Source organism: Drosophila ananassae, chromosome 2R (assembly GCF_017639315.1).
Source record: "Drosophila ananassae strain 14024-0371.13 chromosome 2R, ASM1763931v2, whole genome shotgun sequence".
NCBI lineage: Eukaryota > Metazoa > Arthropoda > Insecta > Diptera > Drosophilidae > Drosophila > Drosophila ananassae.
This window is the reverse complement of record NC_057928.1, coordinates 20496104-20522896: the sequence shown is the minus strand read 5'-3', so window position 1 is coordinate 20522896 and position 26793 is coordinate 20496104. Positions and strand designations below refer to the sequence as shown.

General features: G+C 42.8%; 9 protein-coding genes across 13 annotated transcripts; 5 read left to right on the top strand and 4 right to left on the bottom strand.

Moving 5' to 3' along the window:
* The first annotated feature begins 4088 nt into the window (after nucleotides 1-4088).
* Nucleotides 4089-5295, top strand: LOC6492935 (rhythmically expressed gene 2 protein). The gene is made up of 3 exons (XM_001956649.4): nucleotides 4089-4360; nucleotides 4422-4510; nucleotides 4710-5295. The coding sequence occupies exons 1-3, from the start codon at nucleotides 4203-4205 to the stop codon at nucleotides 5243-5245; spliced, it is 783 nt and encodes a 260-aa protein (XP_001956685.1). The 5' UTR covers nucleotides 4089-4202; the 3' UTR covers nucleotides 5246-5295.
* On the bottom strand, nucleotides 5238-6324 carry LOC6507090. Its single transcript, XM_001956650.3, has 3 exons — nucleotides 5829-6324; nucleotides 5517-5777; nucleotides 5238-5458 (listed from the first exon to the last, which is right to left on the bottom strand). The coding sequence occupies exons 1-3, from the start codon at nucleotides 6118-6120 to the stop codon at nucleotides 5283-5285; spliced, it is 729 nt and encodes a 242-aa protein (XP_001956686.1). The 5' UTR covers nucleotides 6121-6324; the 3' UTR covers nucleotides 5238-5282.
* A 131-nt stretch (nucleotides 6325-6455) lies between these two features.
* Nucleotides 6456-13900, top strand: LOC6492936 (tyrosine-protein phosphatase non-receptor type 61F). Of its 3 annotated transcripts, none has more exons than XM_001956651.4 (7): nucleotides 6456-6675; nucleotides 9621-9794; nucleotides 9854-10116; nucleotides 10171-10537; nucleotides 10956-11545; nucleotides 11598-11723; nucleotides 13602-13900. In XM_001956651.4, the coding sequence occupies exons 1-7, from the start codon at nucleotides 6553-6555 to the stop codon at nucleotides 13636-13638; spliced, it is 1680 nt and encodes a 559-aa protein (XP_001956687.1). In that variant the 5' UTR covers nucleotides 6456-6552; the 3' UTR covers nucleotides 13639-13900. The 3 variants fall into 3 exon arrangements, with proteins under 3 accessions (XP_001956687.1, XP_032309812.1, XP_014764155.1); XM_032453921.2 differs by having other exon boundaries at nucleotides 11598-11794; XM_014908669.3 differs by lacking the exon at nucleotides 13602-13900 and having other exon boundaries at nucleotides 11598-13544.
* Nucleotides 13901-14083: 183 nt separating this feature from the next.
* LOC6492937 (zinc finger protein CG2199) lies at nucleotides 14084-17284 on the top strand. The gene is made up of 2 exons (XM_001956652.4): nucleotides 14084-14229; nucleotides 14300-17284. The coding sequence occupies exons 1-2, from the start codon at nucleotides 14092-14094 to the stop codon at nucleotides 16937-16939; spliced, it is 2778 nt and encodes a 925-aa protein (XP_001956688.1). The 5' UTR covers nucleotides 14084-14091; the 3' UTR covers nucleotides 16940-17284.
* On the bottom strand, nucleotides 17268-22096 carry LOC6507089. The gene is made up of 4 exons (XM_001956653.4): nucleotides 21668-22096; nucleotides 20779-20851; nucleotides 19223-19492; nucleotides 17268-19166 (listed from the first exon to the last, which is right to left on the bottom strand). Exons 1-4 carry the CDS (start codon nucleotides 21713-21715, stop codon nucleotides 17611-17613), a joined length of 1947 nt encoding a protein of 648 aa, XP_001956689.1. The 5' UTR covers nucleotides 21716-22096; the 3' UTR covers nucleotides 17268-17610.
* Nucleotides 22097-22168: 72 nt separating this feature from the next.
* LOC6492938 lies at nucleotides 22169-23567 on the top strand. Its single transcript, XM_001956654.4, has 3 exons — nucleotides 22169-22403; nucleotides 22466-23233; nucleotides 23294-23567. The coding sequence occupies exons 1-3, from the start codon at nucleotides 22395-22397 to the stop codon at nucleotides 23507-23509; spliced, it is 993 nt and encodes a 330-aa protein (XP_001956690.1). The 5' UTR covers nucleotides 22169-22394; the 3' UTR covers nucleotides 23510-23567.
* A 36-nt stretch (nucleotides 23568-23603) lies between these two features.
* Nucleotides 23604-24528, top strand: LOC6492939 (augmin complex subunit msd5). The gene has a single exon (XM_001956655.4). It carries the CDS (start codon nucleotides 23690-23692, stop codon nucleotides 24458-24460), a length of 771 nt encoding a protein of 256 aa, XP_001956691.1. The 5' UTR covers nucleotides 23604-23689; the 3' UTR covers nucleotides 24461-24528.
* LOC6507088 (augmin complex subunit msd1) lies at nucleotides 24487-25097 on the bottom strand. Its single transcript, XM_001956656.4, has 2 exons — nucleotides 24997-25097; nucleotides 24487-24944 (listed from the first exon to the last, which is right to left on the bottom strand). The coding sequence occupies exons 1-2, from the start codon at nucleotides 25031-25033 to the stop codon at nucleotides 24565-24567; spliced, it is 417 nt and encodes a 138-aa protein (XP_001956692.1). The 5' UTR covers nucleotides 25034-25097; the 3' UTR covers nucleotides 24487-24564.
* Nucleotides 25098-25242: 145 nt separating this feature from the next.
* LOC6507087 (acyl carrier protein, mitochondrial) lies at nucleotides 25243-26731 on the bottom strand. Of its 3 annotated transcripts, XM_001956657.4 has the most exons (5): nucleotides 26605-26731; nucleotides 26363-26519; nucleotides 25851-25937; nucleotides 25636-25764; nucleotides 25243-25525 (listed from the first exon to the last, which is right to left on the bottom strand). In XM_001956657.4, exons 2-5 carry the CDS (start codon nucleotides 26507-26509, stop codon nucleotides 25346-25348), a joined length of 543 nt encoding a protein of 180 aa, XP_001956693.2. In that variant the 5' UTR covers nucleotides 26510-26519; nucleotides 26605-26731; the 3' UTR covers nucleotides 25243-25345. The 3 variants fall into 3 exon arrangements, with proteins under 3 accessions (XP_001956693.2, XP_014765062.1, XP_014765061.1); XM_014909576.3 differs by lacking the exon at nucleotides 25636-25764 and having other exon boundaries at nucleotides 25836-25937; nucleotides 26605-26730; XM_014909575.3 differs by lacking the exon at nucleotides 25851-25937 and having other exon boundaries at nucleotides 26605-26730.
* Between the last annotated feature and the right edge of the window lie 62 nt (nucleotides 26732-26793).

The following is a 26793-nucleotide window of genomic DNA, read 5'->3' as shown; positions in this document are numbered from 1 at the left end:
AAGATTCCATTCCATTTCCGTTATTTTGGGAAGCAATCGAGGGGTCCAAAAAAAAAAAAAAACAAAACTCCCGGAAGAAGTGCAAGAGCAAGAGCAAGAGCGAGAGGGAGGCTAGTAGTAACTGGGGGTTGGGGGTAACTTGGAGGGTGGAGGATGACCTGGAAGGCCCCCCTAGTCACACCTAGTCTCACACCCCGCCGTGCGCCAGATTTAGATGCTCCACAAAGATCATGCGTTGATTTAGGAACACCAAATCCAAGAGGGAAAGCAAATACGCACAAAAGGTGAAAATCCAGAAGGAATTTTACATTTTTTTCTATTTTAGGCATACCGGAACTGAGAAGACTCCTCCAAACATGGGCGTTGCGAGTGGGCAGGGGGTGGCCTCTTAAAGATTCTTTTAAAATTTAAATTGATGGGCATCTTGTGGCTCTTCAGAATCTTCTCCTAGATTTTTGGATCAAGGTGTATGTAATAGAATAAATAAGAGACAGTATTGGGTATCATTTTATATTTAATTTATTTTTAGGTTCTTTATTACTTATATGTACTTTAATAATATTTAATTTAATTATAAAAGAAAAGGATAAAAACCTCCCTTTTTGGTATAACACCACCCAAAAGTATTATATTACAATCCGAAATCAGTTCCCATCAGAGTCAGAGGCATTTAATTTTTTTTTTTTTTTTTTGGCCAAAATGGAGAGTTGGGAGACTCCGGTACGGTCTGATCTTTACCGATTTCCTGCCGATCGCACGTAATTGGGTGTCCCGCTAAAAAAGTCATAATCACCTGTCCATCCTTTATCACGGCAAACCCGTACAGACACCTTGGGAAACCGAAAACTCAAAACTCCGTAAAGCGATTTTTATGCACCAATGACACATGCGTCGCCTCCTCTGCCTCTGCCTCTGCCACTGCCACTGCCTCTGCTTCAGTTGCTGCCTCTCTGCCACAGAGACTGGTCTGGTCCAAGTGCATCCCAAGAGCAGAGAGAAAAACAGAAAACTGAAAGACCAAAGACAAATTCCTGCGATTTTCCAGGAATTTACTCAATAAACTCAAACAAAACCCAAACATTTAACAAACGAGCCACAGCCTCATAGCCATATTCACATTCACATCCACATCGAACCAAAAACCAAAGCCATTCAACACTGAAAGAAATAAATCATAAAATTATATATATCTTTAAAAAACTAATAAAAATTAGAGACATTCAGTTGATCTATATTTGAAAAAAAAATATTTACAATATAATATTTTAATATATTTAATAAAAAACACACACTTAAATTTCTCTCTGTGTAGCCAGACGACGACGAAGATGCTGACCAAGACGGAAGACCAAGATGGGCCAGCCACAGTTGAGGGACGTTTGGGAGGGGGAATGGGGCTTGGGGATGCGAAGCGCTGAGCAAAACACAAAATAAAAAAAAAAGCAGGCGAGGAATTTCAAACAAGAACACCAATCCATACCAGTAACGATGTTGTTGTTGTTGTTGTTGTTGCTGCTGCTGCTCTTGTTGCACCCACTGGAAGTTGCAAGTTAGAGCTTTGTAGGCGATTCTGAAGAGCAATCATAGTCCAGATACCAAGACAGTCTATAAGATACCCTTCAGAATCCATTTCAGGGCCCTAAGCTTATAGCATCTTTCGTCACCTACCTAGACGGACGCCTTAATTAAAAAAGGGGAAAAAAATAATTAAAATAAAATTATTATCTTTTAGCTTCTGTTTTCCCAGGACCTGCTATGATATTTTCAATATTATTTTCTATAATTTTCAAAGTTCTAGTGACGAAAAAGAAGTCTAAGGATGCACAGGTAAAGTACCATCCATAGAGGGCGCTAGTCAGGAATGAGGAGTGGCACTGGTTAGTGGGCGAGTAGACGCAGGATGGGAAATGCCTAGTGGTGGTGGATCTGGAGGGGAGCCAATGGGGATGGCTGTCTGGCTGCATTCCAAGTCGCACAGAACCACGAACAGAACCGAAACCAAACTCCGAAAGAAGCTACAGTGGAAGCCAAACCTAATCCTCCGACTCCAATGAGATGAGGAGTTGTCGTGCCGGGAGGAGTCAGGAGGAGCAGCAGAGGATTCAGAGTCTACACTGGAACCTAAGGTCTATAGCTATGTATATTTTTATTTTTTTTAGAGCTAAATAATATGGTATAATTAATAAATTATTTATTTAAAAAGTTTAAGAATTATTTTGGTGATATTTTTCAGTGTAGTGGCGCTGGCGCTGCTGGTGCGGTACTTTTGCTGCTGCTGTTGCAGCCACCGCTCGGTTGCCTCTAAAAACTCCTCTAAAAATTATTTATTAACATGGTAGAAATTCGCAAACAGGTTAAAACGACCAATCAAAACAACAACAATAACAATAACAACAACAACAACAACAAAAGCGGCGGCAGCCAAAAGACCCAAAGTGCAGATAATATTAAAAGGCAGTCAGGCAGCCAGCCAGCCAGTCGATGTTGCATGAAGACTGTAACTTGGTGATCGGTGGGATAAAAAGGGGGGAATAAAGGGGGGGTCATTGGGGGCAGAAGGCAGCAGTCAGCAGGCAGCAGGCGGCAGGCGACAGAGAGGGGGTGGAGAAGCTTTTGGCCCCGACTACCAGCCCCAGACACATTTCGAAAAGGGCCAACATGAAATTCCATGGGAGTCGTTGACTCGCCATCGCTTCGGTTACTTTTCTTGGGAAAGTTTTTTGTTGAAAGTTGGACAGTAACTGAATTTTGCCGTTTTTTATTTTTTTGGTTTTCCTTATTTTTGTTCATCATTTTTTTTCTCCAAGTGTGTAAGTCGGTTTCTGCAAAACCTCCTAGACTTTAGAGTTGGGTTTGGGGGCGATAAGGTGGCGTGGAGCAGAGCAAACAAGCTTTGTAGGTGGCAAGCGGTCGGTAATCAATGGTGTTGCACCTCCAGGTGGGGCAATTTGGAGTGGGGGTTTACATACATATGAGCTACTTTAAAATGGTAAAAGCAAGGTTTGGCTTTTTATGGAAAATTTTAAGGGAAAATCAAGTTTTCTATATAAAGAGATTTGAATCCGATTTCTCAAAAAAATGTTATCAGACACAAAACACATCAGTTATAATAATGGCATTCTCTTTTTCCTGGTAGCCACAATTATGCCCCATTCCTTATAAATAAAATGCACAATTCTCCCCCAAAAAACCCAAGAACAGGATCATAAAATGAAAACAAAAGCCACAAGGGAACAAACAAAACTTGACAACAGGAATTTAAGGAATTTCGGGACCTTCCATAGAAATTCGAGCTTAAGCCTGGCCAGCGCCAAATTGGTGAAATATTTATAGCCAAAAAAAAGGGATTGTCAAAAGGGATATCCATGCACTCAGTTTGATTTATTGGAATACTTAAAATATTATTCAAAAAGAAACAAAAGTTTTTATAATTAATTTGAAAACATTTTACTTTCCACTTTTAAAGTCTTGTTTAATCTCATCTTAGTTTCTAAATAATTTTAATTATCATATAATAAACACCTTAAACATATTTTTTACTGAACAGTTTAATAATTTAAAAAAACCTTACTAAAAACCAAAATTTGAAAAATATATAGCCGTTTCTTTTCATTTTAGCGCCCTCTTGTGGGTTTATATATCACTATACAGTTTAACCCTATGCCGATAGGGGGCGACAGCAATCGATTAAGCGATAACAACAAAAGAGCGCCAAATTTAAATCGACCAAACAAATCCCGACTAGATATTTGACCTTATCTTATCATTAGGTACTGCCTGGAATCTTTTATAATAGTGTTTGCTTAGCTTCGTAATCAGTGCAAATCGATACTAATATGACAACCTGGAATTTGAGATAACCGCAAAGTCCGCCCCATTTGAATTAAACTTAGATATAGATAGAGAACCATATTAATCCGGGACACACGCAAACATATGTATGTCCGATGCTCCGATGTCCGAGCACACAGAAGCATTTCAAATCTGGGAGGCAGCTGCTGCTGCTGCTGCTGTTGTTACTGCTGATAACACCCGATCGGAATGGAACGAAGCGGATCGGCTTTCATCACATACAAAACAATAACAGAATGCCGTCAGCTCACGTAGTACGCCGGCAGATCTCAGTGGCTAAGGTTCGTCGCACAGAGTCGAAAGTCAAGTAGTGTAAAGAAGGAAACCAGAGATATCTGCTGAACCCGGAGATGCGCAGCCTCAGTCAATTCCGCTTGATCACCTTCGACGTGACCAACACATTACTCCAATTTCGCACCACCCCCGGCAAGCAGTATGGCGAGATTGGAGCTCTCTTTGGGGCCAGATGCGACAACAATGAGCTGGCCAAAAACTTCAAGGCCAACTGGTGGGTATAGAGAGCTATAGAATAGCTAAAGTATCTGATTTAATTAACGCCCTTATTCCAGGTACAAGATGAACCGGGACTATCCTAATTTTGGGCGAGACACCACCCCCCAAATAGAGTGGCAGCAGTGGTGGAGAAAGCTGATAGCAGGTGAGTGTTTAGTCGAGTGTTTGTCTTCACCTCTGGGGCGGTGATAAACAATCCAGCCTGTTCCAAAGTGCATTTCGCACAATCGTTACTTTACCCCAAAAATAGTGGCAACAAAATATTATTTGATCATAATGAATTTACGAGTATAGTAAATTATTTGGTGTGGCTTTATAATTCTATTTTCACGCTCTACCCGCAGGTACCTTTTCCGAAAGCGGAGCGGCCATTCCCGACGAGAAGCTCAACAACTTCGCCAACCATCTGATTGAGCTCTACAAGACCACCATCTGCTGGCAGCCGTGCAACGGCAGTGTGGAGCTTCTCCAGCATCTCCGAAAAGACATAAAGTCGGACAAACGCAAGCTGGGAGTGATAGCGAACTTCGATCCGCGGCTACCGGCTCTGCTGCAGAACACGAAGTTGGACCAGTACCTGGACTTTGCCCTAAACTCCTATGAGGTAAAGGCTGAAAAACCGGCACCTGAAATCTTCCAAAGGGCAATGGAGGTATCTGGACTACCGAACCTCAGGCCAGAAGAGTGCTTGCATGTGGGCGATGGCCCCACCACGGATTATCTTGCCGCTAAGGAGCTGGGCTGGCACTCGGCCTTGGTTCATGAGAAGAGCTATGCTTATCTGGTCAGAAAGTACGGTGAGGTTATCGACAGGGATCACGTCTTCCCTAGCCTCTACGACTTCCACAAAAAGGTATCTGACGGCACAGTGGTCTGGTGATCAATTGTATATATTAAACTAGTAAAGCCAAACAATTTCATGTCTCCTTATTAAGTGGTTCCACTAACTGAGGTGTTTGGGCCATGAATATGTCGCCATACGGATTGTGCGGCTTCTGGCTCTCCCTGTCGAACTGGGAACCAATGGCCCACAATGACTCCAGGTCGTATTCTTCCCGGGCTTGCGGAGAAAATATGTGCAAGGCGATGTTTCCTAGAAATAAAATGAGTTTCAAAATTGCTCAATATTCTTCGGCGATTGTGAATCCTACCCAAGTCCATGGCCATCCAATCGCGACTCTTTCCACCTTCAATGCGAGGCAGAATGTCTCCCTTCACTCGCTTGATTTTAAACATCCGGCGTACGAATTCCGCGGTGCTGAGCATGTGCCGGTAGCTGCGCCCACTGCAGACCACCAGGTGGTCCACGTATTTTAAGTCCTCGGGAACCGAGCATACAAATATGTCATCCACGTTCTCCTTCCGCAAAAGCTCCACCAAGTCCTCAACGTCGAAGACTCCATGGACGCCTCCTGAAACAAAATAAACATTGAATTCGAGTTTGGAATGCCGGTTCAACTTACTCTTTAAATTCAAGCCATAGTATTTATCCTCCTCGAATTCTGGCTCTTCCGTTAGCAGGTGCTCCTGGTGCCGGGCCTCCTCCACATCGAAAATCTCGGGGGAGTTTTCATCTCGGAATATTTTGTATTTGCTCTGAACGCCTCCAACTAGATTATGACCGGAATTTTCCTCCTTCTCTTTAGCCGGCGTCGCTGGTGATTCCGGTTTGGAGAACTCGTGATGAAAGCAGCGCAGAATGGGGACGCTGAGTCGTTTGTCATGAACCAATCGGAACACGCGTGTGGCTAGCATTTCAATTAATTAAATTATATTTCATTAAGTAACAAGTGGGAAATGGTGCTGTAAATATTGACGTTGACCAGCACTGAACTTCAACTTTCAACACTGTCAGAAACTAGGTTGCCAGATTGGTGAACTCCTTTAGAACATTTCCTTTTGTGATTTTTTTACGTCCAAAATGATTACCTGGTCATCAGCAGAATTTTACTAACGATTTTTGGCTCGGTTTAATGTTTTTCTATCAATGTTTATCTTTACTTAGTTCCGCTAAATATCGATAAGCATTATTGAAAAAACAGTGTTGCAAATCGCCGTAAACATGTTTTTGTTAAACATCGATACAACGATTGTATATTTCCGACATCCCTCGTTCTGTCAACGCCGCCGCCTGATTACTCCAAATTAAAAGTTATTAAATTGCAACAAAACGCAGGAAAGTGCGCAATGAGTGAGCAGAAAACTAGTGGGTCGCCGCCACAGGCGATCAATAAGGATTTAAGGGGCGCCAGGGATATGCTCGAGAAGGAATACAACTTAAAAAAGACTTCATGGGATCTCTACTTCAAGGTAAATTGGACAACAACACCAACTATATACAGTTGCAATTGCACAAAAAAAAATTGCAAGGTGAGAATTGCGGTTCGCGAAAATGTGCTATGCGGTGATTGCCTTACGGCGAGGATGTCAACGGGTACATACGACGGGTTTTTTTTTTGGTCTCCTTGCTAGCCAGCCAGCCTGCCTGCCTCCTTTAGCGGTTCAATTTCCACGAAAATGTGATGAGTGCGCAAAAGGCTTCTGCAGATGCCTCCACCACCAATACACCGACGATTCTCTCTCCCCTTTTTTTCATAGGTGTGCGTGTCGGTGTATGTTTTTAGATTGTTAATATGTATGTGTGTGTGTTTGTGTGTGAGTGTATGTGGAGCCCCACTGTGCCAAGTGTTTTTGTTGCAATTGTTGTTGTTGTTTTTAAGTGGTCACCTCCAGCCAGGCTTTAACCAAAAAAAAATACAAAAAATATGAGAAAAAAAAGAATGTAGAAACAGATTCTCACTAACACTAACACACATGCACAGTGGCATGCTCACCTGCTGCACTTACTTTGCATTCTCACCCATACATATATACATACGCGATTCCTGTGTATTTGAAATATTTATGCTGCTATGTGTACCTTTACCTTTCCCCCAAAAAAAAAACCGATTTCCTTTTTGACTATCACTATGATAGAGAGCCCGACAGGCTACCTCTTCCACGAATCTGTTTTGGCAAAAAAAAAAAAATAAAAGAAATTGAAGCGTTTTCTGGGAATACGGTTTGTTGTGATTGTCGCGCCCCCCCCCCCCCCCCCCAAAAAAAAAAAAAAAACAACAAAATAAATTGCGGTTGAGGTGACAGACTGACTGCCCCTTAAGAACCCAAAGCCATGGGTTTATGCTGCCATCTATTGTCATGAAAACAATAATATTTTTTATTTTCTTTGTTAAAAATTGTACAAATTATATGATGATTATATAAACACTATCTTTGAAATATTATTATCCTTAAAAGTTGATCTTGAAAAGTGTATCCCGCATAAACGCATAAATAGAGAAGCTCACGCACACAGGGGCCTTGGAAGTGGGACTTGGAAGTCTCGCTTTGGATTTCTGGTTAGCTGCTTCCTCTCTTCATTGGAGCTGGCTGGCTGTTTCTGCTTTATAGCCAGTTCCGGCGAACTCTGTCTTGGACGGTCGAACTTTTATTCTTTCGACCCATCTCGCCACTCACTTGAATTGGGATTTCAAGGAATTTCACTTTTTTGTTGTTATTGTTTGTTGTGTATCTTGCCTTTGGCATCCTTTGTCCTCGAGGTCGAGGACGATGGATAATCTAATTTTCCAACTAACTGAAAGGAGTCGCTTCACAATTAAATGCCGCAACAAGCTGGAAAAATTTCTCTCCCAGGGATTTCTATTGAATTACAGTCCAAAGTGTTTATATTGAATGAAAATGTAGCTTCTACTACTTGGCTATAGCATATACTGGGTATTCACTGTAGTTCCAAATACAAGTGACGCATTTTGTTTTGTTTTTTTGTGTTTTTTTTTCCCGAAACATACAACTCAATCATTTCCATGGAACGCAATGCCATCTCCTTGGTTTTTCGCATCCCCTCCTCCAGACTTATCAGCTTACACCTCGCGACTTCTCCTGTATCTCATCCTGTCCATTCTATAGTATGTATATTGTTGCATTACGACAGCCGCCGTCGAGTGTGACGAGGAGCAACTGCCTTCTTTTCTGCCACAATTATGCTCCACATGCATGCAATTGTTTCTTGGAGAGCTGAAGCTGTTTTCTGAAAAGCACGACACGCTTTAGAAATCCAAGCCCCCGAAGCGAGGTGGGGCCGGAACAATTACAATGCTTGAAAGGGTCACCTGAATATCCATAAAGCATAAAATTATAATATCTAACTGTGTAGTTTAGAGGCGCCAAGTCGAACAGAGTCTTTATTTCTTATCTGTGGAAATATTTGAATCAAATACCTTAAGGTTTACTTTCATTTTCTATTTAATTATCAATTGTACCCCGATAGTACTACATATATTTTCACTGTAAAATAAAAAAGTATATTCGTATTATCGGACATTGAACCTGAACAGATTTGAAGATTGCGTAAGAATCTCAACTTGCTCCATGATTTCATAACAGAAGAACACACAGAGCACTCTCTGAGAGACACCTGGTTCGGCTGATTCACATTTGAAATCGTGACGATTTGATAATAAACAGATTTTTTTGTATTTAAATCAGTAATCAGAGTATTCGGTCATTACTCATAGAAGTGATTTGGAGCAGTAACCTGAGCTCTGGGCCAAGTTTAAGGAGCTGAGACCCTATTTGGATGGTTCGATTTGGATCGTGGTAGTTTACAGCGATTATTTCAACATATATATGTATAAGTATTCCAGCTGATAAAGCCGGCAAACGGTCATGCCCAAGATAATGCCATTAACAACAGACAGTCTACGGTGCTTGGCTAATTAGTCACGCCCGGTTTGTCAGCTGGGTGGGTTCTGCCGCAATCCCCAAAGCCGCAATCCCCCCCTCCATTGGTATCTGTCTATTATTGGTGCAGCAGTAGGGTTTGGCAATAACCCACCTCTCTCAGGGAATGGCAAAGAAAAGAAGCCCCGTGTGATTGGGCCAGGTGGGTTGACTCAGGGTCAAGTTTGTGGGGCAACCCCAACAGTGACATTTCAAGGAAATTGTTTTAAAATCTAGGAAAAACATTTATGTATTTTTTGCAGAATTTTAGCAAAGTATTTCGCACATTATTGAAACTTTTTAGTGAGTCACTTGGATAATATGTGAAGTATTATGTTTCCAAAAACTATAAAACCACCAGATTCAAAAATATCAATTGTCATTGCAATAAAAATGGACTTTCTATGGAATTGAACTGGCTATTAAATATACTTTTATGTTCACACTTTAATCTTGTTTTTAATAATCATTTCCAGGAACTGTGCGAGATGTCCGATAGGTCGGCCAAAGAGAAACAGTTCACCACCTCGGAGTCGGAACGGCAGCAGAACCGAGGCCTGAATCGCTACAGGGATGTGAATCCCTACGATCACTCTCGAATTGTTCTCAAGCGGGGCACTGTGGACTACATCAATGCCAATCTGGTCAAGGTGAGTCTGGTTACTTACAACTATTGGCTAAAATTCTAATAAATTATTTAATTTTGAAGCTGGAGCGGGCAAATCGGCAGTATATTTTGACCCAGGGACCTCTGGAAGACACAGTTGGACACTTCTGGCTGATGATTTGGGAGCAAAAATCCACCGCTATTCTTATGCTGAACAAACTAATGGAGAAGAAGCATGTCAAGTGCCACCTGTACTGGCCCACTGAAACGGGTGCTGAGAAGGCCCTCAAACTGCCAAATGTCAAGCTCACAGTCGAGTTGGTGCGCTGCGAGACGTACCAGAACTTTGTGCGACGGTGGTTCAAGTAAGATATCATTTAAATCTTATTAAACAATAAATAAAATAATATTATTTTTAGATTAACGGATCTCGAGACAAAGACAAGCCGAGAGGTGATGCAGTTCCACTACACAACATGGCCAGACTTTGGCATTCCCAGCTCGCCGAATGCATTCCTCAAGTTCTTGCAACAGGTCCGTGACTCCGGCTGCCTGAATGCCGAGGTGGGCCCGGCCGTGGTGCACTGCAGCGCTGGGATCGGACGATCGGGCACCTTCTGTCTGGTGGACTGCTGCCTGGTGCTGATCGACAAATTCGGCCAATGCGATATTGCCCAAGTATTATGCGAACTGCGCACCTACCGAATGGGTCTGATCCAGACCTCTGACCAGCTGGACTTCTCCTACCAGGCCATCATCGAGGGCATCAAGAAGTTCCACGATCCCGTATGTATGCGAGACCAGCGGGCGGCGTTTGGGAGTCGAATTTTGGAATTTGTGTCTGCCAAGCGCCGCCGCATATAGTGGATTTTTTTTATTATTATTTTATCAGAGAAACCTCATGAGACTTAAACAATCAGTCGTTTCGCCAAAAATCAATTCTCGGAAAATGATTTCCTTTTTTTTTTTTAGCTCTTATGGCCTTCGTTAATTTATTGTTTTATTGTTTTTTAATTACGAAGGGCAATTATTGTTCGCTTGGACTTCCGTTGATGATTGTATTGTGATTGTATTGTTTAATGTGCACTTTAAAAAAAAAAAAAATAACATTAAAGACCAGACCAAAGAAACTAAGAGTTATTTTTTGATTTTTAAACATAATCATCACATCGCTCTAAATCCAACATACATTTCTATTTCGCAGGCCTTTCTCGACTCTGAGGAACCCATTCTCCTTAACAACGACACCGAATCACACACACTGGATGAGCCACCGCCTTTGCCGCCTCGCATTCAGTCTCTCAACCTGCCACTGGCCCCCAAATCCGACGGCAATTTGTCTCTAAATGTGCGAGCCGCCCACGCCAACGGGGCTGAGGATATGGACGATCTAATCGGCGACAAGCTGAGCAGCAAGGACGCTCTGAACAATTTCATAAATCAACACGATATGATTCGTGACGCTGAGGTGGCTGATAGCCTGGGTTCGTTGCCGCCGTTGCCCTCGAGACCAGCTCGGGATGAGTCGGACAGTGATGACGACTATCTGCATGATGACGATGACGATGAGGACGACGACGACGACGATGATGATGATGATGACGATATCGATGAAGAGTACGAGACCATCAACGAGCACGATGCAGAGCCAATTGATTCCCATGTGCCCACGACGGCGACAACGACACAGCCACCACATGCCGACGATTTGAATGCCAACAACGAGCCATCATCCCCTCCAGCCGGCGAACAACACAAAATCAATGGTGTTGATGTGGGACAGCTCCCAGCCAGGTAACTAATAATAAGAATACTATTGTAATTTATTAATACTTTGTTGTTTTAGTCCCGAGAATGAGCTGAAGCGGAGAAAACGCACAGAATACCAGGCCAGTCTGGAGCAGAAGGTGAACGACATCAAAAGGAAGCAGCGGGAAAACGAGGATAACCAGCTGGCGGCAAAGAAACGAAGGTCATTACTCACATATATTGCCGCTGGTGTTGTTGTGGGCGTGATCTGCGCCTACGCATACACGAAGCTAGGTTAAGTGCCCCCCCTTATCCAATAAGTAGTCGTAGACCAGTAGCAATAGCTGTATGACGTATGTGTAGTTGCCGTAGGAAATCAATTCCCCAATCTCCGTTCTCAACCTCCGGCCACCCACATCGATTCCCACCAAGTGCTTAAAACGCATCGGGGCTGGCGCATTTAATGTGGCCACGATTCAAAGGCAGAAGCACGGATCGGATTGGATGTTGAGATCGGATGATATCGCAATATAGATTGCGGATTGAGTTAAACGAACGATACAAGAAGATGAATAAATATTAGGGAATTTTTTATAAACAAAATACAAAAAAAGGAACAAAAAAAAAAAAATGAAGCACAAGCAAAAGAAATAAGCAACTAAATTAAACGATAACCGGGTAGAAAGAAAATCACGTCAAAAGTAGATTTTGCGCAATAGACTGACTTTTAGAACAAATTTATTTTCTACTCCCTATAAATGGATTAATAACTGACCTGGACCTGGACCTGGACCTGGACAGAGACATATATATACATCCCAGAAACGAGATCATCGTTGTCCCACACACACACACACACCAAATCTTAAAATTCAACTTATTCGCTCGCTATGCAATAAATTTGATTATAAATTGTATTTATCTAATGATTCAAAACCCCTCCTCCCCCCACACGCTTCACTCGTTGTTGTACAGCAATTTCTTATAGCATACGACCTATGTTTATTTATTTATGAAGAATTATGAGAAACCAACACTTGTTGTAGAAGCATGGCAGCAAAAATATAAAGTGCAGCAATGTGCCAAAAAAAAAAAATTAACTAATCGGAGAATTGTGTGAAAACTCTTTTTCATGGCTCTTAATTTAACTTGCCCCGCCCTTGCTAACTTTAAATTGTTATTTTTTTTATATAACACTTTTATTAAAAAACAAAAACGAAGGAAATTCTGCGCCATTGAAGCAATAAAAAGAATAATAAATAGCACAAAATACACCTTTACCTCGTTTATCTTTTTAAAACGAGTTTAAAAATCAAAACCCCAATGTGAAATCAAAATAAAGTGATTGTTTTCAAAATTATTCCTATCATAATTGTATTTATTTTGAACTGAAGTATTTATCCTTTTAAGATTTAGTATGAATATCATCGCTAAGCGAGGTACAGGTGTATAAAATGATTGTAAAATATAGTTGCATTCATGTTGCGTTCTACAATAAAAACTACAAACGACGATGAGATAATGAGAAGTTGGAAAACTATTCAATGGTTATTCCGAGTAGAGTAAGTGTGTATCCCATAGAACTAATTCCCAAAAACAAAAAAACGAAAAAAAACATATTTATATAAACATGTAGCGTAAGAGAACGCAAGAATAATACGAATTATTTTTTATATGGGTAATCCACAATTTAAAAAAAAGAAACTTTCAAGCAACCACCCACAAAACGAGGCAGCAAAATGAGTCCGTAACGAAAATTGAAATCGAAAGAGTAAACGAGGATCACTATTAAATAAATACATATTTATATAAATTATATTTAACAGTAATACCATGAACAATACCTATAGTAATGCCTAGTTAACTGAACGTCGGCCTAAGTACACTCACAAAAAAACACCATCCCTACACGGAAAACAAATCGAACACAACACAAACCCCAATACACGTACTATATATATTCAAATATATAATGCCTATGAGAGAACGAAAAGAGAAGTGAGAAAGTATTCAAATAAAGCTATATATTTAAGTCACAATCGAATCGCTTGGACTATTTTTCTACGGTCATTTATATAATGTTTTCATCTTTTGTTTTCAGACGCGTAAATCGACACAAAAAGTCCAAGACTAAGTAACTGCCATCCAAAGCACAGCCCATCCAGTCCAGCACCATCAATTATAATCAAAATTACATATCACGTTGCATAATGTATTTTTTATTAGAAAAATAAAATAGTTTTCAAATAACGAAACAATTTCAAAAAATTTAACGGTCGATAATTATCGAACTCATCGAATGTTAAAGGCAACAGAGTGTGACCAAAAATGTGTATTAATTAATGTAATGTACAATTTTTTAGTGCATTTATTGAAGAAAACTGATTTTTTGAACGAAAATTACTTTAAAAATGTTTTTTGACTACAACTCGATAACATTATTCGATATACATTCTGTTAACTAACAGACTCTGTTAGTTTCGATAACTTTAGCAAAAACGTCCATCTTTAGGAACTCTGGTAAAAATAAAACGTGCTGCAGCCGCTTTCATTTTCTTGCATTTGTTTTTAATTGAAAAATAAGTGAAATAATGGCAACTAAGCCGAAAAAAGAAGTGCTTTGTGATTATTGCGGAAGCAATAACGAAGCCAAGCACATTTACTCGGCCCAAAAGTCGTTCGTCAGCCGGAAAGTGTTGGAACTGCTTGAGATCATAACTCACAAAAACGTGAGTACTTGTCCCCAAAAAGGCGCCAATCTTAGCACCAATATGATTTTAATTTCTCCTTCTGTCCTAGCTGCCCAATAATGTGGGCTTCAAGGTATGCTTTCTGTGCGCCTCCACGCTGATGTCCACCGTTGGTGTCATTGAGAAAACGCAGAAACTGGTGGACGACTGCCTTGTTACTCTTGCCAACAAGAAAAAGAAGCCAGTGGCGAAGGGAAAAGAAGTGGCAGAAGAAGAAGCGAAGGAGGCAGTACATGTGGTGGAAGAGTCCCACAGTGATTCGGAAGAGGAAGACAATCAGCCAGAGGAAGACGATGACGTGGTTGATATTACCGAAGACGGGGAAAAGCCAGAGCCAAAAATAACTACGCCAAAAATCACAACTCCTAAAATCAGTACTCCAAAAATCACTTCTCCTACCAAAAAGGTAAATACAACCATTAGGCAGCGAAGCAAGTCAATGGCTGCTCTTTCGGTGTCTCAAATAAATCACATAACCCAGAGTCCCATCGGGGGTTCGCCCAAAAAAGTCCAGCTCAAGCAGACCACTCTCGTGGACACTTCACAGGCTAAGCAAACGCCGAAAAAGCAAGATTCCCGGCAGGAGGATAACCTCATTGATTCCGTTAAGATAACGCCCTCCAAGGAGATTGCACCCAAAAAGAAGGTGTTCCTGCAGCTATTCGGCTCGAGCAATGGCGAGCAACTGGAGACCGAGAGCGACACTGACGAGAGTGACACTGAACAGAGTAAGAGATTGGTTCAGGTTACGCCTCAGGAGTTCGATTGCAGGATGTGCGACTTTAAATCAAAGTTTCCGAAGCTCTTTAAGGAGCACCTGACGAAGGAGCACGGCCAGCAGAGGCCACGAATCTATTATTGTGATGCCTGTCCCAAGAGCTTTGGTGTTCTGAAGTCACTCAAAGATCACTTGTCCACCGCTCATGGAGTGACATTGGAGAGTGCTGCCGACGCTGCAACCAAAAAACCGAAACCGAAGGAGGAGAAGCCAAAGGATGCAAAACTAAAGAAGGGAAAAGCTACGGAAGCTAAGTCCAAGCCGGAAAATGGAAAGGAAACCAAGGAGAACATACCGGAAGAGGATTCTGATGTACCAGTTGATTTAAATGCCTCCGAAGTCAAGAATAAGATTGTAGAAAAAGTAATAAACAATGATTATACATTCGCAGTGAATGGATCCAGTGCATCCACACCCATGTCTGGTTCCGATACCCCACAATTCGCTGAATTTAAGTGCGACATTTGCGACAGCGAGTTCACCAGCGCGAAACTAATGCAGGAACACATTAAGAAGGCCCATGGCATCGAGAAGCCCAAGATCTTCAAGTGCCAAATCTGCGGGAGGTCCTTGGCCACCAAGAAGACCCTGGCGCACCACATTAAATTGCACCAGGAGGGGGCCGCCGATACCAAGCGAAAGATTTTGCAGGAAGATGAAAAGGATGCTGATAATCTAGACAGTTCCAAGAAGGAGGCTGCAGCTCCAGTTGAGGGCAATACGGCTGCCAAGACAGACACCACCAAGGAAAGTAAAAAGGAGAAGGCACCGAAGAAAGTTAAAGAGGATAAGCCCAAAAATCAAGAGGCACCGATAGAAGCTCCAAAGGAAACTACCCAACCCGAGGATACAGAACGGCCTGTATCTTCATTCAAAGCCTTGAATGAGTCGGCAGTCAAGAAGAAGCGTTCCGAGAAAACAGTCACTAATGATGATCCATTCGCATTGTCGCCCGTGGTTGGAGGCGAGTCTCCGAAAGTCCCTAAATTCAAGTGCGATGTCTGCGATAGCGTGTTCTCCTCCGTCAAGCTAATGAAGAATCACGTTGAGAAGGCCCACGGCATCGAAAAGCCAAAGATCTTCAAGTGCCATATCTGCCAGAAGTCCCTGGCCACCAAGCAGACACTCACGTACCACATTAAGACTCTCCACGAGGAGGAGGCGAAGGAAAATGTGGAGAAAGATGAGGAGGATTTGGATAATGTAGACAGCCCCGTGGCGGTGGCCGAGCCGAAGAGGAAGAAGGCTGTTAAGAAGAGTCTTCCCAGGGAAGAAGGTGAGACTGCCACAACCGCTGAAGCTAAGCCCCAAGAGGTTGAAACTTTAATGGCTGCTCCCAAGTCGCCCGTCAAGAAGGTCAAGAAGGACAAGAAGCAAGCGAACAACTCCCAAGATGACTCGCTGCCTTCCGTCTCTTTGGATGGGGACAAGCTCAACAAATCCGGGAAACGCAAGCTTAAGGTCAACCAATCGGTGGACCAAGATGGGCCAGCCAGCTCCAACAATGATTCCACGATGGAGGAATCTGTTTCCTCGCAGCAGCTGCTGAACGAAGTCAACACCAACGTCCGGCCGCACAAAAAGGCCAGACTGGATTCCATAATTTCGATTGGGGAAGAGAGCAACCTGGACAGCACCACCGACGAGACCACCGACTTCAACTGCAACCAGTGCGGCAAGACCGTGACCTCGCGCAAGCGTCTGGACTCTCATATCCAGAAGAAACACGGCGTGAAGCTCCAGTGTCCGTTGTGCAAGGACAGCCACCGCCTACAGTTGGACTATGTGGCGCACTTTGCCGACTGCAGTGCTCTCGATGGTCTGCCCTGCGGTGTTCCAATGTGCAAGAAGGTCTTCGCCGATGCCAACTACCTGAGCACCCACCTCCGGAAGCGCCATCAGTGGTCTTAGAATTGTTACATTTATATTTTTGTTTTTAAACTTTTCATCACTTTTTGACCATCTTTTGTTAAGTTAGGTTGTAGACCTTAATCATAATTTTATGTATCATCCGGGTACATTGCTTTAAATTTTTTAAATATTTTTTTAAACAAATAAGAAATGGAAAGGTCCCTCTTCACTCCATGAAAGTAAAAAAATGTACGCAAGAAGTTACATTAACTTGAAACCTCACGAGGAGTTGTGCAAAGAAAAAGAGAGTGTTTTACTTTAAAAGAATACAAAATAGTACCTTAAGTACCTTAAGAGTTGTAACTGATAATAAAGACTGTCAATTGACTCCAATTCTTTCTAATATATTTATTTTTTATGTATTTCCCTCGAAAACAAAAACAAACTAAAATAACGTATACGCGAATAACCAACGATATGCAAGCGCCATACCCCTAGCAGAGCACAAGAATTTCAAATAAAATATATGTAGATAGATGTATGCCAGTTAAGGATCCAGTGATCCTCCACAGGATCTCTAACAACTTGAAGGGGAGGGGGGTATGCGAAACATGGGAAACAACAGTATTGTCTAGTTACACTTTTCTACTTAATGTAAACAATGATTTTGATGTCATGTGATGGGAGGTAGGACAGTGTGTGCGCGGGGGCGGGAATAGCTGGCCACATCCTCAGGAACTTGCCACTTTGCCGTGAATCTCCGCCTGGGCTACCTTCATTACATCTAGAGCTCCTCGCTTAATCAACTCCTCGGCCAGGGTCTTGCCAAGTTCATTGGCCTTCTCGTAGATACCGCGACTGTAGCAGGCGTGCTGATAGAGACCGCAGAACAGATTCTCCACATCCTCAATGAGCACCGATTTCTGTGGCTGGGGTTGCTCCTCGTCAGCGTAGTCGAACATCTGGACCGTCTTCTGCAGGAAGGGGCACTTGGCCTGGCTGGCGTTCCCATTGTTTTTGGCCACCGGCGCCTCCAAGCCGCTGCCCTGATGCATCGCCGCAAACGGACATTTCGAGGAAGTGGCCGCATTGTCCACATCATCGCCAGCACTGCTGGCATTACTGGCCCTGCTGCTCGGCGGTGTGGGCAGAATCGATGTTTGTGCCGCTCCCGTTATCGGACACTTGCCAGCATGGGCATAGGATATCTTGGTCTCCTTGTTCACGTACGGACACTCGCCCATAAAGTCCTGACCCACGGGCATCTGCAGGGGGCAGCTGGCAGCAGTATTTGCGTTTCCGTCATTTGCGACTGAGGAATCTCCGGAAGCGGCATGTGCTACCGGACATTTTCCAGCCGGTTTAGCTGGAGTGTGTGCCACTGGGCACTGTCCCATGACTTCCTGGCCACCCACCAGCCGTAGTGGGCACTGGCGTGGTGTGCCATTGGCATTGCTGGTATCGGCATCACCGCCTCCGATTCCGGGAGATGGTAGTGCAGTACTGGGATTCCCCAGAACAGGGCACTGACTGGCCAATTCCGAGAGCTGCTCAACACTGTAGCCGGAGAGAGCCTCGCAAGCGGCCACATCCTCGCAGATGATAGGAGGGGTGCCCTGTTGACGCGGACTACTCGAATTGGAATCGGAGCCAGAGCTGGAGGTGTTACCATTCTTGGCACGCTTCGATGCGGGCGGTGAGTCGCAGCTGTTGCTGTTCTCCTCCAGGAGCTGGCTAGTACTCTCCTGGGCTCCTCTCTTCCTTTGTTCCGTCTCCGATTTCTCCTCGTTTAAGGCACATGCCAGGTGGTTTCTTATCTCTATAGCTCCATCAAGACTCCAAACAGCTCCTGTGAGAGAAAGTCCCACCTCTTGGGTGTTTCCGTTGAGGGGTTCACCCTTCAGGTTACTCCAAACCGCCACCGGAGCCGAGCATCCTCCTCCCAGGGTTTTTAAGAAGCTCCTCTCCGCCAGAATCCGACAGGTAGTGTTCAAGCACATCAGTTTCTGCAGCATGGCCAGGACGGGTTCATCGTTGGCACGACACTCGACGGCCAGGGCACCCTGACCCACGGCATAGAGCAGATCGGTGGGCTCCAGCACCTGGCTGATGCGGCTCATCCAGCCCATTCGCACCAAGCCCGCCTGGGCGAGAATAATGCCAGCAAACTTCGAGTCGGCAGCATCCAGTTTGGCCAAACGAGTGTTTAGATTTCCACGGATATCGCACACAACCAGGTGCGGATACTGCCGCCGGATCTGGGCGGTGCGACGAAGCGAGGAAGTTCCTGGAGAAGACATAAGGTTAAACTAAATCCCCTTACAAGAATCACTTTCAACTCACCAATTACACTTCCATTGGGCAGTGAGGCTATCGTGTGGCCCTTGAAGTTCTCACGGAGCACCAGTGCATCTCGGGCATCTTCACGCTCCAGGACGGCTCCAATGGCCATTCCAGTCGGCAGCGCCGTGGGCAGATCTTTCAGAGAATGCACCACAAAGTCCACACCGCCATTGCGAAGAGCATCCTCCAGATCGCGGGTAAAGAGACTCTTCTCCCCGATCTTGGGCAGTGAAACGTTAAGAACCCGATCTCCAAAGGTCGACATGGTGTCTGTAAAAATATATCATTATTTGTAACATCATCTTGTACTGATCAACTGGGTGGGAAGGGTGTTCTTTTAATTGCAGTCTGTTATGTCACCGTCTGATAAGAATTCCCGCCCAGTAGTGCCCCCCAGTTACTCTTCTTTATGACAGCAATCAGCGGAGACATGCAAACAGCCCCTACTACTTCTCCGCTTGGAGACACGCAACGATAATGTCTTTCCCCAAATGTTTTGCTTATCAGGTCGGGAATACAATTTGAATATATAGCAAGTGAGTGGAGTTGGGGGAGTGAGCTCTAAAAGAGGATGTTGCGTGTTGTTTCTGTATAAAGTTCAGCTTAAATTTATTTTTAATGGAATGCCGATAAATCGAGCTAAGAAGATTACGTTTTTTCGAGTTTTTGGTGGTCAGCAAGCCTCCTTAACTCTAGTGAGTCATTGTTAGTTATTCTAAATACATTATCATAATCTAACCAATCTTATCGGGTTCAAGGGTACTAGGTAGTACCTGATTAAATAAAATTTCAACAGTTATTTCTTTTATTTCAACATTTTGTGTTTCGGGGAATATCTAATCAAAATATTTACTTTATCAGGAAAACGTCAGCATTTCAGATAAACCAATCCGATCTTATCTGATGATTCTCGATTCTCGAAACTTAATCCTCACGTAATTGGAGAGAAAGTGCAAACAATAGTGGTCGTAATAGTAGTACCGGTATGTTTATTATTTTAGAGAACTGTTAATATATTTTATTTTTAATATTTTGTGAAGAAACTTTAGAAAATTATCTATCTATTATTATAGAATTAGTTTCCTATAGTTTCTTAGCTTAGATTTATTTATTTTATTTTTTATTTAATAATTTGAAATCTATCTGTATCTATAATATTTTGCATCTTATTGTCTGTTTTTATGTTTATGTGACATAACATTTTTCGGCATTCGAATCAGCCGCCCTAGACTCGACAACAACAGACATTGACATTGAAGATACTTTGCCAATCGGCACGTGAGCGGGAGAGAGAGAGAGCTGACGAAATTTCTAAAGAGAGTGTGGAATTAAAAAAAAACAAAAGCAAATAAATGAAATAAAAAATATGCAATCCCCTATGATACGATCGTAATATTTGTGTTTACCGCCATTTAAATCTGAGATAAGAGTTTGGACTCTCCACTAGAATTTCCGCAAGTCATGCTTGGAATACAGTTTCTATAAATCAGCACGCAGCATGACTTTGTAGAGTTTCCAGTTTCCCCCCCGCTCTATTCCACTGTACTTTCACTTACGGATCTCGAATTTCTGCTTGGGATACAGCTTCTGCAGTCGGCCGATGACATGTTTGGTTTGAATCAGAGCCAGCTGTAAGAAGTGGAGAGAGAGAGAGGGAGAGTAATTAGCTTATTAAGTGTGCTATTTAAATGTTAAATGCAAATGAACTCCGAGAGTGGAGAGAGTTTGGGGGCAGCGCAGCCGGGCAATTAATTTTCAAATAAGTCGAGTAATTTTTAAATTAAAATGCCAGCAGTGAGCTCGGCCTTCGCTTCAAGCACGATCAAAGGTGGCACTTGGCCATAAAGCTAAAAAAAAAAATATGAAAAAGCAAAGCCACAAAACTTGATGGAGATTGTTGATGTTGTGCCCCAAAAAAAACAGTACAGAGACAAAAATTTAGGATTTATTTTTTGTTTTAAAGATTCGAAATTCAAGGTGTAATTAGCTGGTACGTTTTAATTAAAAAAAAAAGACAATAAATTATTCTTTTATTAAAAAGAAAAACTTGAAATATAGCTATTTTTTTTGCAAAACTCCAAAATATTTGTAACTTGTTGGGCTCCACTGGTTCCCCCCTTTTAAAGTGCGTGGATGTTGTTGTTGTTGCGAATTGTGTAACAGTAAAAAAAATCGGAGCAAAGAGCATTAGCAACTACAACAACAACTACACCAAGCAAAGAGCAACAAGTCTCTCTCCCAAAAGTAAACCTCTTGCATAAATGCGGGTGCCTGGTGCCAGGTGGAATACAACGAGGAGTCAGAGGGGATGGGGGCAAAGGGACAAAATGTGATTGAAATTCAAATGCCCAGCTAGCAACGCTATTTTAATTCAAAGCGGATGTAAATATGCACATATTTTGTCTAGAATCTACATAGTTTCTCAAAGAGGACATAGGCACTTACCTCGCTCTTACGCGAACCAACGCGTATAACCTTCTCCTGTGCGGACATATTTCTGAATTAAAGTTTCGCTAATAACTATTGCACAATAATTTTGTTTATGCTAGGGTTTTTGTTCGTTGTTGCTTTTGTTGTAATGGCTGGGGCCAAAGTGAAAGTGCGGAGGACAAGCTTTCGGGGTCACTTTGGCAGTGTGAAGAGAGCGCACGAGGGGGAGTGTAAGAGAGCGCGAGGAGCCTTACGGATGCGAAGATGAATGAAAACGTAAATGCACTATTCCAGACACATAGCTGGGCTTATTGTCACTTGGCTTTGTACTACACGGGTGAAATCCGAAAGGTTTTATTAAACGGATTTTCCGCTGGCCGATACTACGTCCGAGCGCTAAGTTAAGAGTGGTAGTCAGATGAAGTTAGGGATGTCATAATATATGAAAAAAATCAGTATATCGATATATCGATATTCATTGCATTAAATTATATATTTTTATCGTGGTATAAATCGAATTTAATTTAAATTTTTAATGATATTTTTGCCGGTCCTTTCATTAAATGAATAATTATGTTGTAGTTTTGTTTTTATCCCGTTTTTGTAAAGATAAATATACTAACTAAATACTTCTCGATCAAATTTAAAAGACGTAAGGTAAAAAACAGCATCACTGCTTGGTAGCCCGGTCAGCTGTTCAAAAACAAAATATAAACAAAGACAATGCCAAAATAGATTTAAAATGTTTTTGGTAAGAACTATTCAAATAAAATATCGAGTTAGTGTAATTGATTAACGTCATTGTCAAAACAGTTCATCAGCCGCCCCACTCGGACGTTGGGCAACCGCATGCAGGAGATTCGCGAGCGTCTGGGTGCTGATTTTGCTGCTAAACTGGATGCACTGCACCGGAATGCCCTACGCACTGGACTAGTTTCCATCGAGGAGCTACAGGAGGCCTTCCGCAAGACGCGCGACATCGGCCACAATCCCAACCGGTTGAATCTTCTCTGGCTACTGGGGATTATGTTCTTCATCATGGTGGCTACGCCAGTCTTTTACGAGACCATTTCATTCTTATTGGGTGTTCGCTGTTTCCTGCCGAATAACTATTTGGTTTGGGAAGCCACACGCCCTATTAGCGACTGTGAGTTCTGCAAGGGAGTGAAAGCCCCACTGATCCTGGCCAATCTTACCATGGAGGAGTTTGCGCCACACGCCTATTCTTCACTGCCGATTATAGTGAAAAAAGCAGTAGCTCATTGGCCAGCTCAACAACATCTCAATTATAGCTACATCAAAGATCTCTACGAGAGCTTTCCGGACTCCATGGAATCCGATTGCCAGTTCCAGCATTTTAATTCTGATCTCAAATCGTTGAAGGATGTGTGGGCCATGTCGGAGGAACGGTCAAATTTGAGCCACGGAGCTCCATGGTTCGTGGGTTGGAGTGTGTGTCATCCAGGAGTCCTCGCGGAGCTTCGAAAGCTGTATCCTCGGCCACATTTTCTGCCAGTGGACGCCGAAATGCCCCACGCTGATTTTATTCTAATGGGCTACGAGCAGGGAGCCGTCATGCATGTAGGATATAACTAACTTATTGACATTTTTTCTTTATAATTCCTTTTATTTTAATTAAAGCTGGACTACATTCCTCGCCTGATGTGGCAGGCACAGCTGAAAGGCAACAAAAGTTGGTTTCTAGCGCCTGCCCCCGAATGCGATCATCAGTGCCAGCCTTTATCCTTTTACGTGGAGCCGGGGGACGCAGTTTTGGTGGATACACGCATATGGTACCATGCCAATACCATCCCCAAGGGTCAATTCTCACTTACCGTTCAATCCGAATATGGATGATTTTCTTTTTAATTTTAAGAGTGTGTCTATTTATTAAACGATTAATTTTTACCGCCAACTTTTTAAATTTTACCGGTCTATTCTGTTATCGATTCCCGATATTTAGAAATGCAGCATTTTTTTAAAGTAACTGGACAAAAAACAGACAGTCCTATTTATTAAAAATAAATTAAAAAGAAAATGGAAACCAAACTAGACTTTGGCAAGATATCGTCCCGGCTTTACGGAAACTATTCTCACTTGGCCAAAACCCTTAAGGAACGCTGTGTGGTCAAGACTGTGATGAAGCCGCCCGCATTCTTTGACAGCCTAGAACGTATGATGGATGAGGAGGCTAAAGTCGTAACGCCATCCAAGGATCTCGGATCCGTACCCGATTACGTAGAGCTCTTCAAGACCCTGGACGAGTATCCAGCCAACCTGCAGAAGATACAACCGAAAAGGCGTGAATTACAGCGGGCCAACTCCACGCTCCTGAGGAGTGTGGACACTCTGGCTGATCAGTCGTCGGCTCTGAACTCATCCAACATTTCATTAAGCATGACTCGCTTGGAGGAACATCGCAGTGCTGTCGAAGTCTACAGCGATTTCAAGGCATTCCAAAGAAAGCTAGCCAAGATCTACGACGAGGCCGCCGCTCTGGACAAAACGGAAAGCATATACAAGGATAAGCTGGCGCAGCTTCATGGGTTTGCTCAGCAACTGGAGAAACTATTGCCAACAAATGCCGACTCTCTTCCTGACGCATTCAGTCCAGCCGACCAGGAGAAGCTCTTGGCCATTGCAGAGAACATGGAGCAACTGAACTACATGCGATCCCATAGCCTACAGCTGCCCAATGCTAGCGAGATCGCAGCCACTGGAAGTTTGGCCGCTCGGCTGGAGATGTTTGTCGAAGTCCTCAACTACACCCTGTTGCAGATCAGCAGCTACAACTTGGTTTTGATTTGAGATCCTTGAAAAATACTCGCTTCTAGTTCATTTGCTTTTCTCGTATAATAAAATCTTTTAAAAACGTTCTTTAAATATTTAAAATAAGTATATATGTAAATGCACTACGATGAATCTTCGGCTACATCCTGCTCCTCCTGGAAGGCTTTCATCTGGGCCACAGTGTCGCACAGGGCCACCAGTTTTCGAACCGAGCTGCCAAGATGTTCCACTCGATGCCTGTGCGCAAGACACCCATCGAGAGCGCTGTAGGTCTCTTCTTTGTGGTCGCTATTCTGCACCAGTTGCTTAAAGTTCTCAAGGATCTTGACCAGCGCCAGCTCGCACTCCGGTGGGACATTAAAAACCTTTTGGGAGTCCAGAGGGGAGGCATTTTGAGCCAGAGCCTTGTTGTTGGACTCGATGTGAAGAAGTGTATTGTTGGAGCGCTCCATTATCTCATCTATCTTGGCAGCCTGTCTGGACATCGTCTGACGTCTTGCGGCTTTAATATTAAATAGTTCAGATTAAGTTTAATAATAATATTTACTATTTACCAAGACCCGCCAACATTTCGTCTACAGCGTCGCACATTTCGAATTCGTCTGACTTTCCAATTTGTCAAAAATCAGCTGATATAATTATCGAATATAACATAAATCGATATCGATAAAAGCGTTAATTTAAAAGAGAGCCTTCAATAACTTTGTTTTTAATATGGGAATAATTAACTTAAACTAAGAATGATTTTGGTATTACATTCTGAATGAACTTTATTTTATTAAGCCTATTTCCAACGAAAGTTTATGTAAGGTTTGGTTTATTCAGTTGTTCAAATTGTATTTGACTTGTTTTCTATTTAAAGTTAAGTGTAATCCGTTTCATGGCGTGCATTACAATTACAATTTACTCGTACACATCCTCCTTATCGGCGACGTACTTAATAATGTCGGCAGGTTTAAGCAGCTTCTCGGCATCAGAGTCGGGGATCTCGAATCCAAACTCATCCTCCATGGCCATGATGACCTCAACGTGATCCAAAGAGTCCAGTCCCAGGTCGTTGATGAAGTGCGATTCAACGTTGAGCTGCGATGAGAAATAAAAACCATTATTATGAGTTTCTTTTCAATTTTGCAAGCTTTGTTCAGTTCCTTATTTTGACATTGGTACTGGCAAAGGCAATTTGCGGCGTTTACCTTGCTGGGATCAATCTTGTCGTACAGCTTGAGCACAAGCAAGACGCGCTCATTGATGAGCTTCAGCGAGAGCGGCGGTTTCGCCGAGTATCTGCGCACCGATTGCGTTTGCCAGCGACCTCTGCACTCCTGGGGTGAGCCAAATGAAAAGAACAAAACAAACAAAGCGAGTTAGTTATGTCTTGAATATGATAGTTTACCTTGTCGGCTGTGACTTTGTCGTAAGCCGAAACCACTTTAAGCACACGGAACTTAATGTCCTCAATGGTGCTTTTGGCCGAGTAGTTGCGAGCGACGAAGTTCTAAGGGGAGTAATAGAATCTAAACATTAATTTGGCTTATAATAGCACTCTATTAAAAACTATAGCTAGAGCTGTAGGAAGTTCAAACCCGGCCTCCAATATCCATGTTATCTCAAAGCCAATCGTCACTGTTGTACTATCAGAACAAACACATGCAACACCGGTGTTGCAGGTGTATGTGTGCCTCGTATGAGGGAAACAATCATGTTTTTCATGCAAAACAAAGTGATGCAATCGGCTTGGTCGCTACGAGGCCCACATGTTATGTTTTCAGGTGTCAGAATCCAGCTAATGAAATAGTTTTAAGATTCCGGAAATCCATAACACTATCTAATAGTTATTTTGCAATGAGGTTAGGTCTTCAAACGGGGTAGCTTCCGATGGACTACCCTGGACCGATGATGCACCACCCAGAAATCACTTACTTGGCTCATCTGGCTGGCAATAGCCGGCATGGTGATCCTGTGCATCATCCTGGCATGTGTCTGGACAACTGCGGCGGAGGCGATCCTTTTTGTGGCCAAAGTCGACGCCAGCCGACTGCAGCTGCGGGCGATCTGTGTAAACGACATCTTGGTTCTCCTGCAAGGGGAATGCAGCCGGATTAGTATAGAGCGTCGTCAGTAGAGTACACAAAAGCGGTGTACGAATATTGAGCAATATTTACACTGAGTTTTCAAGATTATGTAAAAGTTCTAGTAAAAGACAGCTATGTGAGATGTGACCAGGTGATTGAAAATATGGTGGATATTCATTCGATTTTTATATCGATGTAACGATTTCTTTAATCGATATTTTTTATTGAAATAGTTTAAACTCCACAAAACGTTAAACGAAAGAACCGAAATATAACAAA